Source organism: Gopherus flavomarginatus, chromosome 5 (genome assembly GCF_025201925.1).
Source record: "Gopherus flavomarginatus isolate rGopFla2 chromosome 5, rGopFla2.mat.asm, whole genome shotgun sequence".
Classification (NCBI taxonomy): Eukaryota; Metazoa; Chordata; order Testudines; family Testudinidae; genus Gopherus; species Gopherus flavomarginatus.
This window is the reverse complement of record NC_066621.1, coordinates 26,937,914-26,957,481: the sequence shown is the minus strand read 5'-3', so window position 1 is coordinate 26,957,481 and position 19,568 is coordinate 26,937,914. Positions and strand designations below refer to the sequence as shown.

The 19,568-nt window shown below is 47.4% G+C and overlaps 1 protein-coding gene across 5 annotated transcripts in view; it reads right to left on the bottom strand.

Moving 5' to 3' along the window:
* The window catches only part of KLHL12 (kelch like family member 12), a 230,533-nt gene that overhangs the window by 160,928 nt on the left and 50,037 nt on the right, over nt 1-19,568 (bottom strand). For 2 of the 5 annotated variants that reach the window (XM_050956220.1, XM_050956223.1), the window contains one exon: nt 178-364. The exons of the other annotated variants lie outside the window; for them this stretch is intronic. In XM_050956220.1, the coding sequence (XP_050812177.1) occupies nt 178-364 (187 nt within the window). The remainder of the gene's footprint in view (nt 1-177; nt 365-19,568) is intronic. 5 annotated transcript variants of the gene reach the window in all.

Genomic DNA, 19,568 nt, shown 5'->3' with positions numbered 1-19,568 from the left:
CCCCTCCCCCAGCCTGGGTTTGATGCTCCCTGCTAATATGTTTTAAACATGGCTGTCCTCGTCTGCACTAAGGATTAAGTCTTGTTTAGCAGCATGTTAGAGGACTCCTTTCCTACCACCAAACAAGTTCCCAGTGTAGATAACCCCTCAAAGACCAGCAACACCCACCCTTCTTACCCAGCTATTGCATACAGCCGTCCCCTCAGCACGGTGGCACCCACGTAGCAACGAGGCGTTGTCATACTCGTCACAGTAGTCCAGGAATCAGTACGAACGTTATAGGCTTCCACAGAGGAGAGATGCGCTGTCCCATCAAACCCACCAACAACATAAATGTGATCGTTCAACAACGCTACTCCTGCTCCTGGAAGGGGAAGGGGAGTTATGCTGAGCAACAGTGACCAGCACACGATTATCACTGCAGCTAGGCTGGATGGAGAGCACTCTCCCCATAACTGCAACTCTATGGCAGGGATGCTACTACACTTAACAGGGATGGAAAGGACATATCTTACTTGCTTCAACCTTCTGCAAAATAGCTTGTTAGGGTTCAAGTGTTTCCTGATTGTTCTTACCTCAAAGGAGACACTTTGGTGAAAGTTTGGTAAACTTTGTGGTTTTCATTCATCCATTCAACTGAAAAAAAGATGGTTACTCACCTTTGTAACTGTTGTCTTCGAGATGTGTTGCTCATATCCATTCCAGTTAGGTGTGCGTGCGCTGCGTGCACGGCCATCAGAGAAACTTTTACCCTAGTAACACCCGGTGGGTTGGCCGCAGAGCCCCCTGGAGTGGCACCTTCATGGCACTGGATATATACCTTGGCCAACCCAGCGCCCCCTCAGTTCCTTCTTGCCAGCTACTTCAATAAAGGGGAAGGAGGGCAGGTCTGTAATGGATATGAGCAACACATCTCGAAGAACAACAGTTACAAAGGAGAAGGGATAGCTCAGTGGTTTAAGCACTGGCCTACTAAACCCAGGGTTGTGAGTTCAATCCTTGAGGGGACCATTAAGGGATCGGGGTACCCTGTCAGGGACAATACTTGGTCCTGCTAGTGAAGGCAGAGGACTAGACTCAATGACCTTTCAATGTCCCTTCCAGTTCTATGAGATAGGTATATCTCCATATATGATATTATTATTAAAGGTGAGTAACCATCTTTTCTTCTGCAAGTGCTTGCTCACATTGATTCCAATTAGGTGACTCCCAAGCCTTACCTAGGCGGTGGGGTCGGAGTGAAGTACTGTGGATTGTAGGATTGCCCTACCAAATGCTGCATCATCTCTGGTTTGTCTAACGATGGCATAGTGTGAGGCAAACGTCTGCACTGAAGACCAAGTAGCAGCTCTGCAGATCTCCTGGATTGGCACCTGGGCCAGGAAGTCTGCCGACGAGGCTTGAGCCCTCGTGGAGTGAGCAGTGAGATGGGGGGGTCGGGATCCCAGCCAGATCATAGCAAGCACAAATACATGATGTGATCCAAGAAGAGATGCACCGGGAGGAGACCGGAAGACCCTTTATCTGGTCTGCTACCACGATGAAGAGCTGTGTTGTTTTCAGGAATGGTTTCATACATTCAGTGCATAAGACAAGAGCCCTGCAAACATCGAGGGAGTGAAGCCGTTGTTCCTGACTATTGGTGTGAAGTTTTGTGAAGAAAATCAGGAGGAAGATATCCTGGTTGATATGAAAAGTTGATACCACCTTGGGAAGAAAGGCAGAGTGAGGTCATAGCTGCACCTTATCTGTATGGAAGATTGTGAAAGGTGGTTCTGATGTAAGAGCCTTGAGCTCAGAGACCCACCTCACCGAAGTATCGCAACAAGGAAAGCTGTTTTCCAAGAGAGGTACAAAAGGGAACACGTGGCCAAAGGTTCAAACGGGGGTTCCATAAGCCTGGAGAGGACCAAGTTGAGGTCCTACGTGGGTATAGGAAAATGAGGTGGATGACATTGGGGTGGAGTGACCACTCATGGTATTAGAAGGACCTGCTGAGGTGGTCCACCAACGTGTTCTGGACCCCTGGTAGAAACAACGCCACTAGGTGAATGGAATGGGCTATGCAGAACTCCCAGAGTCGAATGGCCTCTTGACAGAAAGGGGAGGAACAAGCCCTTCCTTGCTTGCTGATGTAGAACATGGCCATGGTGTTGTCTGTGAGGACCACCACACAATGACCATGCAACCACTCCCAAAAGGCTTGTCATGCAAGATGGACTGCCGTCAGCTCCCATACATTGATATGGAGAGAGAGATTGGATGGGGCCCATAGACCTTGCGTCTGGATGTCCCCGAGGTGGGCGCCCCATCCGAGGGCTGACACGTCCGTGATGAGGGACAAGGAGGGTTGAGTGTGGAAGGGGACTCCTTCGCATACCACCCTTGGGTCTAGCCACCATTGGAAGGAGGCCAGGACACTTTCCAGAACAGTGACCACCAGGTTCAGACTGTCTTGACCTGGGCGGCAGACAGATGCCAGGGAGGCCTGAAGCGGTCGGAGTCGAAGTCTAGCATGTCTGGTCAAGTATGTGCAGGAAGTCATACGACCCAGGAGACTCGGGCATGTTCTTGCCGTTGAGGTTAGGAACCTCTGAAGGCTCTGGATGAGGCCCATCAGAAAGTGGAAACGCGCGTCCGGCAGGAGGGCTTGGGCACGCATGGAATCTAGGAGCACCCCGTTCAATTCTATTCTATTCTCTGGGTTGGTTCTAGAGTCGACTTCGCCAAACTGAAGAGAAGACCTAATAGAGAAAATGTGTCCATGACCACTTGAACGTGGGATTGCACCTGTTCTTTGGTGTGACCTTGGATGAGCCAGTCATCAAGATACGGGTATACCTGTATCCGTCTCCGACGAAGGGAGGCTGCCACAACTGCCATACATTTGGTGAACACCTGGGAGGCCATGGAAAGGCGCAACGGAAGGACCGTCAACAGGTAGTGTTCGCGGTTGACCACAAAGCGGAGGAAGTGTCTGTGTGCCAGATGGATTGCTATGTGGAAATATGCGTCCTTCATGTCGAGGGCAGCATATCAGTCGCCAGGATCCAGGGAAGGTATAATGGTACCCAAGGAGACCATGCGGAACTTAATGAATTTGTTGAGTCCGCGCAAGTCCAGAATAGGCTGAAGCCTGCCCTTTTCCTTGGGTATTAGGAAGTAATGGGAGTAAAACCTCTTGTCCCTTAGCTCCCTTGGAACCTCCTTGATTGCCCCCATGGATAAGAGTGTTTGACCCTCCTGAATGAAGAGTTGCTCGTGGGAATGGTCCCTGAAGAGGCAAGGGGAGGGAGGGTGGGGAGAAAGAAAATTGGACAGAGTATCCCCTTTCCACCCTGTGAAGAACCCAACGGTCCATGGTTATACGGGACCAAGCACAGTGGAAATGGGATAAACAATTCAGGAAGGGTGAGGTAGGATCCTGACTGAGGTCCGGTACATCATCCAGTACATTGAACATCCCTTCAGAAGTTTTGCTGAGGGCTTGGAGGGGCCTTGGCTGGGTTGGTGGTTGGAGGGTTTCCTCCTGGTATTGCACCCCTGCCTCCTATAGAAGTCCTGCCTCAGCCGAGGAGGAGGATAGGAGCTTTGGGGCTGAGGCTTAAATGGCTTCCGCTGGGTAGCTGGTGTGTGCATCTCCAGCGATCACATTATGGCCCTTGAGTCCTTAAGGCTCTGAAGCCTCGAGTCAGTTTTGTCTGAAAACAGGCCCTCTCCATCAAAGGGAAGATCATGTAATGTTTGCTGAAGCTCCGGTGGTAAGCCAGAAGCTTACAGCCAAGATATACGTCTCATTGCAATGCCCGAAGAGAGGGTCCAAGCAGCAGAGTCTGCGGTGTCCAACAAGGCCTGTAATGAGGTCCTTGCTACCGTCTTGCCCTCTTTCACCAAGGCTCCAAACTCCTCTCTGGACTCCAAAGGAACCAGCTCCTTGAACTTTAACATGGAGTTCCAAGAGTTATAGCTGTATTGGCTCAGGAGCACCTGCTGGTTTGCGATCTGGAGCTGAAGACCGCCTAAGGAGTAAACTTTGCGCCCAAATAAATTGAGGCATTTGGCCTCTTTTGATTTGAGTGCTGGGGCTTGCTGACCATGGCACTCCTTCTCATTCACTGAGGCTACCACCAGTGAAAAGGGCTGTGGATGTGTGTACAGATAGTCATATCCTTTGGAGGGGACGAAGTACTTCCGCTCCACCCCTTTAGTAGTTGGAGGAATGGACGTGCATATTTGCCAGATTGTTCTGGCTGTGGTCTGAATGGTCCAGATGAGCAGTAGGGCCACCCTGGATGGAGCCTCTGCAGACAAAATGTCAACGACAGGGTCCTCCACCTCTAGAACCTCCTCCGCTTGGAGATTCATATTCTGCACCACCCTACTTAAGAGGTCCTGGTGGGAACAGTGGTTTATTGGGGGGGGACCCGAAATAGCAATGCCTGCCACTGCCTCATCAAGTGAGGATGAGGAGGAGGCCACAGGAGGAAAAGGATCATCTGGGCCATCTTGGTCAGCTGCGTCTCGGAGTCCTGAGCCCACGATCTCAGCGTCCAGACCCAGAAGCGGGGTTGGAGGAGGTTCTGGAGCCTGGATGGACAACGCCCCAGTTTCCATGCCCCCAGGAGCAAGATGGCTGATGGAGGCCTCTGGTACTCGCGGCTCGGAGAGGGCTGAATGAGAAGGCCCTGACGGAGCACCCTGGGCCTGGTGGTACGCCCAGGATGTCCAAAAGGGCCACTGAGTAGACCCTTGGACCAGACCTTGTCCCTACGCCTGCCAACGAGCAACCCCTGAATTCAGATGTGATCCAAGAGGCGGCGGTCTGATAGACGCGACCCCGCGTCTGACTCTGTCGAATGAGAGGCAGAGCGCGATGGAGATTGGTACCACGAAGATGGAAAGCGATGCCGCGAGAGGGAGAGGTGCCATGACCTAGATCCATGCTGGGATCTGGACCAGTGCCAAGATCTGGACCTAGACCTCGACGGTGATAGTCGTTGGGAGTGGCGTCTGGACCGAGAACGGTGTACAGACCATTGCTGAGACTGGTGCCGGGAGTCTGATCAGTGCTGCAAGTACGACCGCTGCCGCAAAGGAGAGCGGTGCCGGGACTGCGAGCGACGTCGGTACTGCAAGTGGTGTCGGGAGCAGGTACGGTGCCGAAAGCAGGAACGGTGCTATGGCTCAACCGACAGTGCCAGGTGGATAAGGGCCGGCTTGCCCCGGGATAGGACCACATGAGCAGCCTCTCTCTGCTGAGGGGATGCTGACGCTGTCATAGCAATCAGATCCCTTGCAGCCGCAAATGTGTCTGGAGTTGATGGCAACTGGACATCAACCATGCTACGTGTCAGGGAGTCCAGACTCACCGGCTCCGCTCTCAGTGCCGGAGTCAATGGTGCCAAAGTCGGCACTTGTGTCCCTGGTCGCTCCTCTATGGGATGCGGCGCCGAGGATGGGTCCAGGGAAGCTCGTGTCTGCTGAGGTGGGCCAGCATTTACTGGTCTGTAGTGCCACTTCTGACCAGGTGAGTGCAAGCGGTGCCAGACCGATGGTGCCGGCTGCGGTGACAGGGAATGCCGGTGCCATGGGTCTCTATCAGAGTCCGACTGCAGTGCAGTCCCTACTGTTGCAACCGGGACGCTGCGCACTGAAGCGCTTGGTGCTGGGTCTTGGCACGGTGCTGGAGGTTGAGGGCTAAGAGCCACCTCCATGAGGAGCTGTCGCAAACGAAAGTCCCACTCCTTTTCAGTCCAGGGCCAAAAACCTTTGCAGATCCTGAAGTTCTTGGTCTGATGAGACTCCCCCAGACACTTTAGGCAAGAGCCATGGGGGTTGCCTGTTGGCATGGGCTTGGAGCAGGACAACCAGGGTTTAAAGGCCAGAGCCTTGGGCATGAGCCCAAGCTACCGGTGGGGAGGAGGGAAGATCCCTGCCAACCCGCTAAATAGAACTATTTATACTATAACTATATAAAAACTAATTATACTAACTATAAACTATTAACACTGTTCAGAGGAATAACGCTAGGTAGGTGGAGATCAGCTAAGCCACGCTCCACTGTTCCAACGACCGACACGGGTGGTAAGAAGGAACTGAGGGACGGATGGGCCGGCAGGGGTATATATCAAGCGCCATAGCGGCGCCACTCCAGGGGGCTCCACGACCGACCCACTGGGTGTTGCTAGGGTAAAAGTTCACCAACGACCATGCATGCAGCGCACACACACCTAATTGGAATCAATATGAGCAAGCACTCAAACAGCAACAACTGGATTTCTCTGCTTTTAGTGGACAGTTTGGGCAATATGCATGGGGAGAGGACACGGCACTGGGGTCAGGCTGCAGACAGAGCTGAAGCAATAGCTCTAGAACATGCTTGCCCAACTCAAGGGTGCAGAAAGGTTTAAACCCAATGGAACTGCCATGATTCTACTGAGTGTGTGTGGGAGGCCGTGCTGGGGGACTCAGTGCAGAGGAGTAGTTTGATGGCCGTACAAATGAGTGGATCCATTAATATGCACACATAGGTATAACCCCTGCACAGTGCATGCATTTCTCTCTGGCTGCTACTCAGCTCATTGGCTGTAGCGGGGAGAAGGCAACTGCTCTGCACCAAGCTGGAGATGGAATTCCTTTACCCCATCCCTCTTAGACCTTCTTCACACAGTCAGGCAATATCTGGCCCTACGTACATGAAGGCTGCTGTCATCAACCTCAGTGATGTGGTGGCACTGAAGCACAGCAGAATTAATATCCCACCTTGCTCCAAAATGACCATACCTATTGGATAAGGTCAAAGTTACCCTTTCCCTGGGATGTGGTTTACTGGTAACTCAAATAACAGAAAATAAACCTCACCCTAAACTCTTTCCCAGCCTGATTGTTCCTAGCTACACTACCTTTCAGATCTGGTGCAGCTGTGAATCACCTACCCCACTGAGCCAGCAGAATGTGCTCAGTAACTTTATGCAGGGTTCTAAATCCTGCTAAGAGTGAAGGTTAACAGCTGAGCCCTGGATAGATTCATAGATTCCAAGGCCAGAAAGGACCACTGTGATCATCTAGTCTGACCTCCTGTAAAACACAGGCCAAAGAACGTCCCCAAAAGAATTCCTGAGCACATCAGTGAAAAACATCCCTTCTTGATTTAAAAATGGTCAGTGATGGAGAATCTACCATGACCCTTGGTCAGCTGTTCCAATGGTTAATTACCTGTTAACAATGTATATCTTATTTCCAATCTGAATCTGTATCTCTAGTCAGGGTTGTAAATACTGTCACCTTGTTACAGTCAACACTATTAACTGTTTTATTGCTGATCATCTTCACAGAAACATCCAGCTACCCTGGGATTCTATTCTATACGTTATTGTTTTATACTGCACTCACCACCATAGTATCCAAGAGCCTTCCAGTAATGCATTAAGCCATGTTACTATATATCGGTTACATGTTTATTCTCTCATTTTCTCCCCATATGGAGAAGCACATGAAGTGGGGTATCTTGGGTTCGCAGCATCTATTATTTTTAAATACAGGTATACGTGTTGCTATGTGCTTATAGTACAGAAAGCAAGGGGAAAGTAGTGAGGTTTTTGATAGTCTACGTCCCTGGGGGAGTTTGTTTCATAGTCTCAGGCTACCCCAGACATGAGTTCTGTCTCCTGCAGAGATGAGCTTTACTTTTATTGTTGAAAGTTCCATTGTGCCAGATGATTGTGTGGGAGAGTAAAAAACAGTCACCTATCTTTCGTAACTGTTGTTCTTCGAGATGTGCTGCTCATGTCCATTCCATTCTAGATGTGCACATGCCCATGTGCACAGTTGTCGGAGATTTCTGCCTTAGTGACATCCGTAGGGCCAGCTGTGGCACCTCCTAGAGTGGCACTCCTATAAATCAGGTGCCGCTAGCCCGGTGCCCTCTCAGTTCCTTCTTGCCAGCAACTCCAAAAGAGGGGTGAGAGGGTGTGAAATGGAATGGACATGAGCAACACATCTTGAAGAACAACAGTTACGAAAGGTAGGTAAACTGTTTTTTCTTCTTCAGTGCTTGTTTATGTTGATTCCATTGTAGGTGATTCACAAGCAGTATCAACAGAGGTGGGCTTAAGAGTTCACAGCTTAGCGGCTTGCAGTACTGCCCTGCCAAAGCCAGTATTGTCCCAGGCCTGCTGGGTCAGAGCATAGTGAGATGTAAAAGTGTGGACAGATGACTGTTCTACATGTGGCTGCTCTATAGATGCCCTTGATAGGCACATGGGCCAGAAAGGCTGCCAAAGAGGCCTGCACCCTGGTAGAGTGGGCGGTGACAATAGCCGGGGATGGCATCTTCTCTCGGTCATAGCAGAAGTGAATGCAGGCAGTGATCCAAGAAGAAATTCTTTGAGTGGCTACTGGGCAACCTTTCATCCTGTCGGACACTGCGACGAACAATTGCATTGACTTACGGAACGACTTGGTCCTGTCCACATAGAAAGTCAGAGCCCTCCTATGTCCAGGGCATGTAACCTGTGCTCCTCTTCTGACTTATGCAGCTTTGGAAAGAAGACCGGTAAATAAATATCCTGGCTCCAATGAACCTGAGAGAATATGTTAGGAAGAAACGCCGAGTGCGGCCTTAGCTGGACCTTGTCCTTGCAGAAGACCATATACAGAGGCTCTGAGGTGAGCACCTGGATCTCAGATACCCAGCAGACTGACATCACTGCAACCAGGAACGCGACCTTCCAGGAGAGGAGAGAACAGGAAGCCAAGGGCTCAAAGGGAGGACCCGTGAGCTGAGACAGCACCAGATTCAAGTCTCACGGAGGGACAGTGTCTCTGACTTGTGGGTAGAGGCACTCCAAGCCTTTAAGGAATTGATATCCCAAGCAAAAACAGACTTACTCTGTAACGGCAGGTGGAAGGCCGAGATGGCTGCTAGATAGACCTTGATCAATGAGAAGGACAAGTTCTGGAGCTTGAGATGCAGGAGGTAGTCCAGAATAAGCTGCAGTGAAGCCCGCTCGGGACTAACGGCTTTGTCCGCAATCCAACAGGTGAACCGTCTCCACTTGGCCACGTAGTTCGCTCTGGTGGAGGGCTTCCTGCTTCCCAAAAGAACACGTTGAACCTCTGCCGAGCACTGCTGCTCCTGCACGTTTAACCACGTAGCAGCCAGGCTGTCAGATGTAGTGCCGGCAGGTTGGGGTGCAGAAGACTGCTCTGTGGTTCTGGGACAACATGTCCGACCTGAGCGGTAGCTGGAACAGGGTTGCTACCGAGGCCCAAGAGACTGCTGAACCAGTCTTGTTGCCCTGTCCTATTTGATCTTCATGAGAATCTTGGGAAGCAACAGTACCGGAGGGAAGGTGTACATCAAAGCCCCTGACCATAGGAGCAGAAAGACATCAGACAGGGTTCCTCTGTCCCTGCCCCTAATTGAGCAGAAGACATGGTACTTCCTGTTCTGCCTGGAAGCGAACAAGTCCACCTGGGGAATTCCCCACCTGTGGAAGATGGAGCTAACCACCTCTGGATGAAGGGTCCACTCATGGCGAGACGAGAACGTCCTGCTGAGGTGATTTACCAACGGGTTCTTGGACCCCGGAAGGTGAGCAGCTACGAGATGGATGTTGTACTGTAGACAGAAGCCCCAGAACCAGAGGGTTTCCTGGCAAAGGAACCCTGCCTATTGATATAGAAAACTGTAGCCATGTTCTCCGTCAGGACCTGTACCACCATGTCTTGTATATGAGGTAGAAAGGCCTGGCAGGCCAGTCAGACCGCCCTGAGTTCCCTGACATTGATAAGAAGGAAACAATCTTGACTGGACCAATGGCCTTAAGTGTTGAGATTGCCGAGGTGGGCTCCACAGTCCAGGTGCAAGGCGTCGGAGACAGGGATCACCGATGAGGATGGCAAAGGGAACACCTTCCAACACCGACACGAGATCCTGCGGCCAGATGAGAGACACCAGGACGCTGTCCGGAATCCTGACCACCCTACCAGCTGGGGACACAGACTGATGCCAGCCACACTGAACAGGTCTGAGGCGGAGTCGTGCGTGCCAGACCATACAAATACATGCTGCCATGTGGCCCAGCAGCCTCAGGCACATGTGGGTGGTGGTGAGGGGTGGGTCTGCAGGCCTGCAATAAGGTCCGACATGACCTGGAATTGAGTCTCAGGGAGGAAAGCCCTGGCCCGAGTGAAGTCGAGGACCGCTCTGATGAACTCTGTGTGTTGTACAGGGGTTAAGGTTTCCTTTGTCTCATTTATTATAAATCCCAGGTCGCGACAAGTGGAAAAGACCAGGTTGAGATGCCTCCCAACTGACCCGGAGACCTGCCCTTCATCAACCAGTCATCGAGGTACAGGTATATTTGGACTCCCCGAAGTCTCAGGTAAGGAGCCACTGGTGCTATACATTTTGTGAATAACCTTGGGGCCGATGAAAGACCAAAGGGCATTGCTGTAAACTGGAAATGATACCCTCCCATGATTTGAGGACTTCAATAACTCAGACATAGGTTAGGGGTTTGTTACAGGAGTGGGTGGGTGAGATTCTGTGGCCTGCATTGTGCAGGAGGTCAGACTAGATCATCATAATGGTCCCTTCTGACCTTAAAGTCTATGAATCTATGACACACCTGTGCCCCGGAAAGATGGAAATATGGAAGTATGCATCCTTTAAATTGAGGGTGGTGTACCAGTCTCCTGGATCCAGGGAGGGACTGATGGAGGCCAGGGAGACCATGTGGAACTTCAACTTCTGGAGTGACTTGTTGAGGTGACGCAGGTGGGTCTGAGGCCTCCTTTTGCCTTCAGAAATAGGAAGTAGCAGGAGTAGAATCCTCTGCCTTCCACATTCCGAGGAACCTTTTCCACTGCCCCCAAGTGAAAGAGGTCTTTGACCTCCTGAACAGGGAGTTGCTTGTGAGAAGGATCCCTGAAGAGGTACAAGGGAGAAGTGGGAGGGGTGGTCAGCTGTGAACTGCAGAGTATAAACAGAGGAAACCATACCTAGTACCCACCGGTCCAAGGTGACACGGAGGCGGTTGAGGAAAGGGAGCGTTGGATCCAGTACAGCGGCTGGGGCTCTGTCCTCGAGCGCACTCTCAAAATGACTGCTTATGGCCTCCCTGACTTGTGAGAGGGTCAGGTTGAGCAGGCAGACGGGAAGAGGATGGGTAATGCCTCTTAGGTGCTTTGTGCTTGTTCTTTCTCCTGTAGGAGCCAGACCTGGGAGCCCCCCAGGACTTAGACTGCGTCTGAGGAGGAGGCAGAACATAAGAATGGCCGTACTGGGTCAGACCAAAGGTCCATCTAACCCAGTATCTTGTCTATCGACAGTGGCCAATGCCAGATGCCCCAGAGGGAGTGAACCTAACAGGTAATGATCAAGTGATCTCTCTCCTGCCATCCATCTCCACCCTCTGACAAACAGAGGCTAGGGACACCATTCCTTACCCCATCCTTGCTTATAGCCATTAATGGACTTAACCACCATGAATTTAGCCAGTTCTCTTTTAAAATGCTGTTATAGTCCTAGACTTCACAACCTCCTCAGGTAAGGAGTTCCACAAGTTGACTGTGCGCTGTGTGAAAAAGAACTTCCTTTTATTTGTTTTAAACCTGCTGCTTATTAATTTCATTTGGTGACCCCTAGTTCTTGTATTATGGGAATAAGTAAATAACTCTTCCTTATCTACTTTCTCCACATCACTCATGATTTTATACCTCTATCATATCCCCCTTAGTCTCCTCTTTTCCAAGCTGAAAAGCCCTAGCCTCTTTAATCTCTCCTCATATGGGACCCATTCCAACCCCCTAATCATTTTAGTTGCCCTTCTCTGAACCTTTTCTAGTGCCAGTATATCTTTTTTGAGATGAGGAGACCACATCTGTACGCAGTATTCAAGATGTGGGCGTACGATCTATTTATATAAGGGCAATAATATATTCTCAGTCTTATTCTCTGTCCCCTTTTTAATGATTCTTAACATCCTGTTTGTTTTTTGACCGCCTCTGCACACTGCATGGACATCTTCAGAGAACTATCCACAATGACTCCAAGATCTTTTTCTTGACTTCTTGTAGCTAAATTAGCCCCCATCATATTGTATGTATAGTTGGGGTTATTTTTTCCAATGTGCATTACTTTACATTTATCCACAATACATTTCATTTGCCATTTTGTTGCCCAATCACTTAGTTTTGTGAGATCTTTTTGAAGTTCTTCACAGTCTGCTTTGGTCTTAACTATCCTGAGCAGTTTAGTATCATCTGCAAACTTTGTGACCTCACTTTTTACCCCTTTCTCCAGATCATTTATGAATAAGTTGAATAGGATTGGTCCTAGGACTGACCCTTGAGGAACAACACTAGTTACCCCTCTCCATTCTGAGAATTTACCATTAATTCCTACCCTTTGATCCCTGTCTTTTAACCAGTTCTCAATCCATGAAAGGACCTTCCCTTTCATCCCATGACAGCTTAATTTACGTAAGAGCCTTTGGTGAGGGACCGTGTCAAAGGCTTTCTGGAAATCTAAGTACACTATGTCCACTGGATCTCCCTTGTCCACATGTTTGTTGACCCTTTCAAAGAAATCTAATCGATTAGTAAGACATGATTTCCCTTTACAGAAACCATGTTGACTTTTGCCCAACAATTTATGTTCTTCTGTGTGTCTGACAATTTTATTCTTTACTATTGTTTCGACTAATTTGCCCGTTACTGATGTTAGACTTACTGGTCTGTAATTGTTGGGATCATTTCTAGAGCCCTTTTTAAACATTGGGGTTACATTAGCTATCTTCCAGTTGTTGGGTACAGAGGCCAATTTAAAGGACAGGTTACAAACCCCAGTTAATAGTTCCGCAACTTCACATTTGAGTTCTTTCAGAACTCTTGGGTGAATGCCATCTGGTCCCAGTGACTTGTCAATGTCAAGTTTATCAAGTAATTTCAAAACTTCCTCAGATTTATCACCTACAAAAGCCGGCTCAGGTTTGGGAATCTCCCTAACATCCTTAGCCTTGAAGACTGAAGCAAAGAATCCATTTAGTTTCTCCGCAATAGCTTTATCATCTTTAAGCGCTTCTTTTGCAGAGGGCAGAACACCTTCCTGCACAGCTGAGGGGTGTGCAGACCCAGGGAACAGAGGGTGGCTCAGGAGCCTAGAGTCAGCTCAGAAAAGAGCCCCAAACCCTCAGATGGCAGGTCCTGTGTCGTGGTCTGCATCTCCTGAGACAGCCCAGAAGCCTGCAACCAGGAACTGTGTTGCATGGTCACCACCAACACGACCACCCTGGCAGCTGAGTCCGTCGCATCCAGGCCATCTGGAGGACTCCACAGGCCACCGCCGTACTTTTGCTCACCAATGCGGCGAACTCATGGGCATGATCCTGTGGGAGGGTCCTCATGAACTTATTAAGGGAGTTCCACAGGCTATAACGTCCCAGCAGGGCCTGGTGGTTAGAGACCCTAAACTGTAAGCTGGCCATCGAATAAACTTTTCTCCCAAACAGGTCGTGTCTCCTGGCCTCTATTTTTGGGGTTCCGCTGGGGTGGCCCTGTCTGTCCCCTTCATTCACTGCAGACACGACCAGTTATGCCACTGTGGGATGAGTATACAGATACTCAAAGCCCTTTGTAGGGACCTGTATTCTTTTCTGCTTTTTAGGATGTTGGTAGAATAGATGAGTCATTTGCCACACCGATTTGGCTATTTTGACCAACCCTGGGTGGATGGGCAATGCAATTTTTGCTGGCGTGGTGGCCAAGATGACACTTCAGCAACCTCTTTGATTTGTAAGCCCAGATTCTCCATCACACATTTAAGGAGGGCCTGGTGCTCCTTAAAATCATCCAGGGGACTGCTGTTGTGGGAAGGTCTGAGCACCACCTCGTCCAGGGATAATGATGACGACTGAGTGGCCTGAGGGATGGTGTCACCCCCTTCTTTACTGGGGAGGGTTCCCTCGGCACCAGAGTTTCCGCCTCCGCTGCAGTGCCGTGCTCTGATTGCAGCACCAGCTGCACCTTGGCCAGTTTGTCCGATGTGGCCAGGGAGGGCTGGGAGTACTGGACCAGCATCACCGGCACCCCCCATGGATTCCAGGACTGCCGCTGGGGGGAGGAGGGCGGAAGAGACGGCCCCTGCTGTGTTGACACTGCATCCTGTGCCACCTGTCTCCTGCATCGGAGGGGAGCCACCCTGCCTCGGTGACAGGCTGAGAAGTCATGGTCCAATGCGACGACTGCCCCTCCGGTGACCACGGCGGAGCCATTGTGACATGAGTGTGGCTACTGACCCTAGGCGAGCAGCGGTGTGATGGGGAGTCTCTTGACTAACTAACACTATTAGCTAATTAACTATGAAACTATTTACAACCACAACTAGCAACTCAAAGGATAAACTGTTACTGTTCTTGCAGCAAGACAAGGCACTCAACCAACTGTCACGAGCGGTAAGAAGGAACTGAGAGGGCACAGGGCCGGTACTGCCTGATATACTGCCGCATTGGAGCACCACTCCAGGGGGCACCACAGCCAGCCCTACAGATACCACTAAAGCAGAAATCTATGACAACTGTGCACGTGGATACATGCACACCTAAAATGGAATCGACATGAACAAGCACTTGTAGAAGAACCAGTATTCCCTTCCAAGCTATCCAATAGTGGAGCAAATTATACTTGATACTAGGGCTGTCAGGAGATTAAAAAAATCAATCGCACAATTAATTTCATTGTTAAACAATAATAGAATACCATTTAATTTTTTGGGGATGTTTTCAACATTATCAAATATATTGATTTGAATTACAACATAAAATACGAAGTGTACAGGGCTCACTTTATATTTTTGATTACAAGTACTTGCACTGTAAAAAAACAAAATAAATAGTATTTTTAAATTCACTTAATACAAATACTGTAGTGCAATCTCTTTATCATGAAAGTTGAATTTACAAATGTAGAATTATGTACAAAAAATAACTATATTCAAAAATAAAACAATGTAAAGCTTTAGAGCCTTTAGAGCCACTCAGTCCTACTTCTTGTTCAGCCAATCGCTCAGACAAACAAGTCTGTTTACATTTACAGGAGATAATGCTGCCTACTTCTTGTTTACAATGCCACCTGAAAATGAGAACAGGCATTCTCATGGCACTATTGTAGCCAGCGTCGCAAGACATTTACATGCCAGGTGTGCTAACGATTTATATGTCCCTTCATGCTTCAATCACCATTCCAGAGGACATGCATCCATGCTGAAGATGGGTTCTGCTCAATAACAATCCAAAGCAGTGCGGACTGAGTCATTATCATCATTATCTGAGTCAGATACCACCAGCAGAAAGTTGATTTTCTTTTTTGATGGTTTGGGTTCTGTAGTTGCCTCATCGGACCGTTGCTCTTTTAAAACTTCTGAAAGCATGTGCCACACCTCATCCCTCTCAGATTATGGAAGGCACTTCAGATTCTTAAACTTTGGGTGGAGTGATGTAGCTATTTTTAGAAATCTCACATTGGTACCTTCTTTGCGCTTTGTCCTATCTCCTGTGAAAATGTTCTTAAAACAAACGTGCTGGGTTATCATCTGAGCCTGCTATAACATGAAATATATGGCAGAATGCAGGTAAAACAGAGCAGGAGACATACCATTCTCCCCCAAGGAGCTGAGTCACAAATTTAATGAACGCATTATTTTTTTAATGAGAATCATCAGCATGGAAGCATGTCCCTTGGAATGGTGGCTGAAGCATGAAGGGACATACTCATGTTTAGCATACCTGGCATGTAAATACCTTGCAATGCCAGCTACAGAAATGCCATGGAAATGCCTGTTCTCATTTTCTGTTGACATTGTAAATAAGAAGAGGGCAGCATTATCTCCTGTAAATGTAAACAAACTTGTCTTAGCAATTGGTTGAACAAGAAGTAGAACTGACTGGACTTGTAGGCGCTGAAGTTTTACACTGTTTTGTTTTTGACTGCAGTTATGTAACAACAACAACAAAATCTACATTTGTAAGTTGCACTTTTACCACACAGAGATTGCACTACAGTACTTGTATGAAGCAAACTGAAAAATACTATTTCTTTTGTTTATCTTTTACAGTGCAAATATTTGTAATCAAGAATAATATACACTTTGATTTCAATTACAACACAGAATACAATATCTATGAAAATGTAGAAAAAACATCCACAATATTTCATACATTTCAATTAGTATTCTAGTGTTTAACAGTGCGATTAAACCTGTGATTGTGATTAATTTTTTTAATCACAATTAATTTTTTTGAGTTAATTGCATGACTTAACTGCAGTTAATTGACAGACGTACTTGATACGTTTAAGGGCGTTTTTGGGGTGGTCTCGACAGAAAGCTGCCTAATAAATAGTGATCTCTTGTACAAGATTTCACTTTATATAATAGCTACCGAATAATACAATAATTAACAATAGACTCCAGTAAATTACATTTAATGTTGCTAAGAGCACTTCAAGGGAAGCCATATCAACAAGCACATCTGTAAATACGTTAACATGTTAAAATGTGGAAATTGTAAGTTAAAAGTTACATAAACAATTCTGATACCAACCGTAACACCCAGTCTGGAAACAAAAATGTGACCAGCACCCAAACCTTTACTCTGACCCAAGCTTTGTGTTCCCTAACATTTTACAGTCAGATCTAAATTCCACTGAAATCAATGGTTATTCTTCCTTTTACTTTAATGACAACTGAACATGGACATCACAGGCCCCTTTAACACAATCTGTTTGGATAACTGATAATATGTGTATGTTGTTTGTTCTGTCTGAGCAATTTGGCTCATTCACTGAGACATGAATAGCTCCTGTGTAATGGACACATTTTAGGATTTGGTGTAAGAATTAATTTTAATGTATGTTCACCCAGTAGCTTTGTCTCTAATGATTATTTTCTAAATATGGGAACACAGAATTATTTCCCTCAGTAGGGAAAGATTTCTACTATGATGGGTGCTATTAAAAAATCTAAGACATGCAAATGGTCTTGAATATCTAGTTTGATTTTGTAGACTGTATATGGCTGAATGAAAAGGCAGGCTTTTTATAATCTTTGCATGAATAAAAGTAATGTGTTTAAATGCTCAGGTGTAATTTTGAGAGAATCTATGCACTGAATAGATAATGTTTATTTGTTTTTATTAAGGCAGAGTTCTGGTTGTTTTGAAGCTCCTCATGGAGGTTTCTGTTTAATGGTCTGTATGCATGAACTGGGCAGTAAAGCTGGCAGCAGGACTGTTTATGGAACATTAGTTTGAGAACTTCTTGCTTTGTAAGGGTTATTTTGTTAAAGTAGTACCTACTGGTACATCAGTTCTTAATTTTTCACTTCACAAGCTTGTGTGTCATTTTGCTAACACGGAGAAGGACCGGGATATCATACAGGAAGATCTGAACGACCTTGTGAACTGGAGTAATAGTAATAGGATGAAATTTAATAGTGAAAAGGACAAGGTCATGCACTTAGGGATTAATAATAAAAACTTTAGATATAGATTGGGGACGCATCAGTTGGAAGCAACAGAGGAGGAGAAGGACTTTGGGGTATTGGTAGATCACAGGATGACTATGAGCCGCCAATGTGATATGGCCGTGAAAAAAGCTAATGCGGTTTTAGGATGCATCAGGCGAGGTATTTCCAGCAAAGATAAGGAGGTGTTAGTACCGTTATATAAGGCGCTGGTGAGACCCCACCTGGAAAACTGTGTGCAGTTCTGGTCTCCCATGTTTAAGAAGGATGAATTCAAACTGGAACAGGTTCAGAGACGGGCTACTAGGATGATCCAAGGAATGTCATATGAAAGGAGACTCAAAGAGCTTGGCTTGTTTAGTCTAGCCAAAAGAAGGCTGAGGGGGGATATGCTTGCTCTTTATAAATATATCAGAGGGATTAATATTAGGGAGGGAGAGGAATTATTTAAGCTTAGTACCAATGTAGATACAAGAACGAATGGGTATAAACTGGACACTAGGAAGTTTAGACTTGAAATTAGACGAAGGTTTCTAACCACTAGAGGAGTGAGGTTCTGGAACAGACTTCCAAGGGGAGTAGTGGGGGCAAAAGACATATCTGGCTTTAAGATTAAGCTTGATAAATTTATGGAAGGGATGGTATGATGGGAGAGACTAATTTTGGCAACTGATCTTTGATTATCGCCAGATAAGTATGCCCAGTGGTTGGTGATGGGATGTTGGATGGGATGGGATCTGAGTTACTGCAGAGAATTCTTTTCTGAGTGCTGGCTGGTGAGTCTTGCCCACATGCTCAGGGTTTAGCTGATCGCCATATTTGGGGTTGGGAGGGAATTTTCCTCCAGGGCAGACTGGCAGAGGCCCTGGAGGTTTTTCGCCTTCCCCTGCAGCCTGGGGCATGGGTCACTTGTTGGTGGATTCTCTGCAGCTTGAGGTCTTCAAACCACAATTTGAAGACTTCAATAACTTAGGCATAGGTTAGGGGTTTGTTATAGAAGTGGATGGGTAGGGTTCTGTGGCCTGCTTTGTGCAGGGGGTCGGACTAGATGATCACATTGGTCCCTTCTGACCCTAGAATCTATGAATCTATGTGTCACTTGACCAAAGGTTTTGGCTATTTCGTTTCCTAGACTTTATAGAAAATATTTTATAATGTTCCTTTTGAGCATGATGACAAACTGGAGGGAGTTCAAAGAAAAGCAGCAATATGATTGGGGGCTGGAGGGATCAATGTACTAGGAATGATTAGAAGAGCTAGAACTGTCTAATCTGACTAAGTAGGGAGAACAGAATCACATGGTAATAATCTACACATATTCATAGAGAGTAAGTACCGAGAAGATGAATGATTTCAGCCCCAAATGAATTGTTTTCAAAAAATGAGAAGGGAAGTTGAATGGACGCAGGAATACATCCTGAACTCTAGTGTGCACCACCATACAACTACTGTAGTTAGTGCCCACAATAAACTCAGCAGCCCAGCTGCTCAACAACACAGGCCACTAGGAACACATCTCTATGATACACTGCTTTCTGCACTGGCTCTTCATTGAACACAGACTGCAAGGTCATTGTCCTGATTCTCTGCATGGAACTGGCACAAATATCTGTGTGTCTGTGACCATGACACCCTCCAATGGCTACACTGAATTGGACAATGAAATTGTCAGCTACTAAGGAGGTTTAGTGACTATGGAAGACAGAACCTTCACAGCAGATGGAGAAAAACCATGGAAACTTACTGCAAGATGAAATCAGAATGGCAACTAACCTCATAACATTCAAAGCTGAATGTGAACACCCTCTTTTCACTCAGGTCCTCCCACACTAGCATCTTTGTGGTCACTTTAAAAAAACTAAAAAGCAAACCAAATATAAAACCCATCAGACCCTTAAGGTTGCTTTTTGGTGACCAGAAAGGAAGAAAGTGCACTGCTGATCTTTTTCATTTGTGGGAGGCATTCTGAAGTTAGGGTACTGAGTGCCTGATAGAGACAGAGGAGCACTGCTGGCCAGGGCATATCCTGACATGTCGTTTGGGA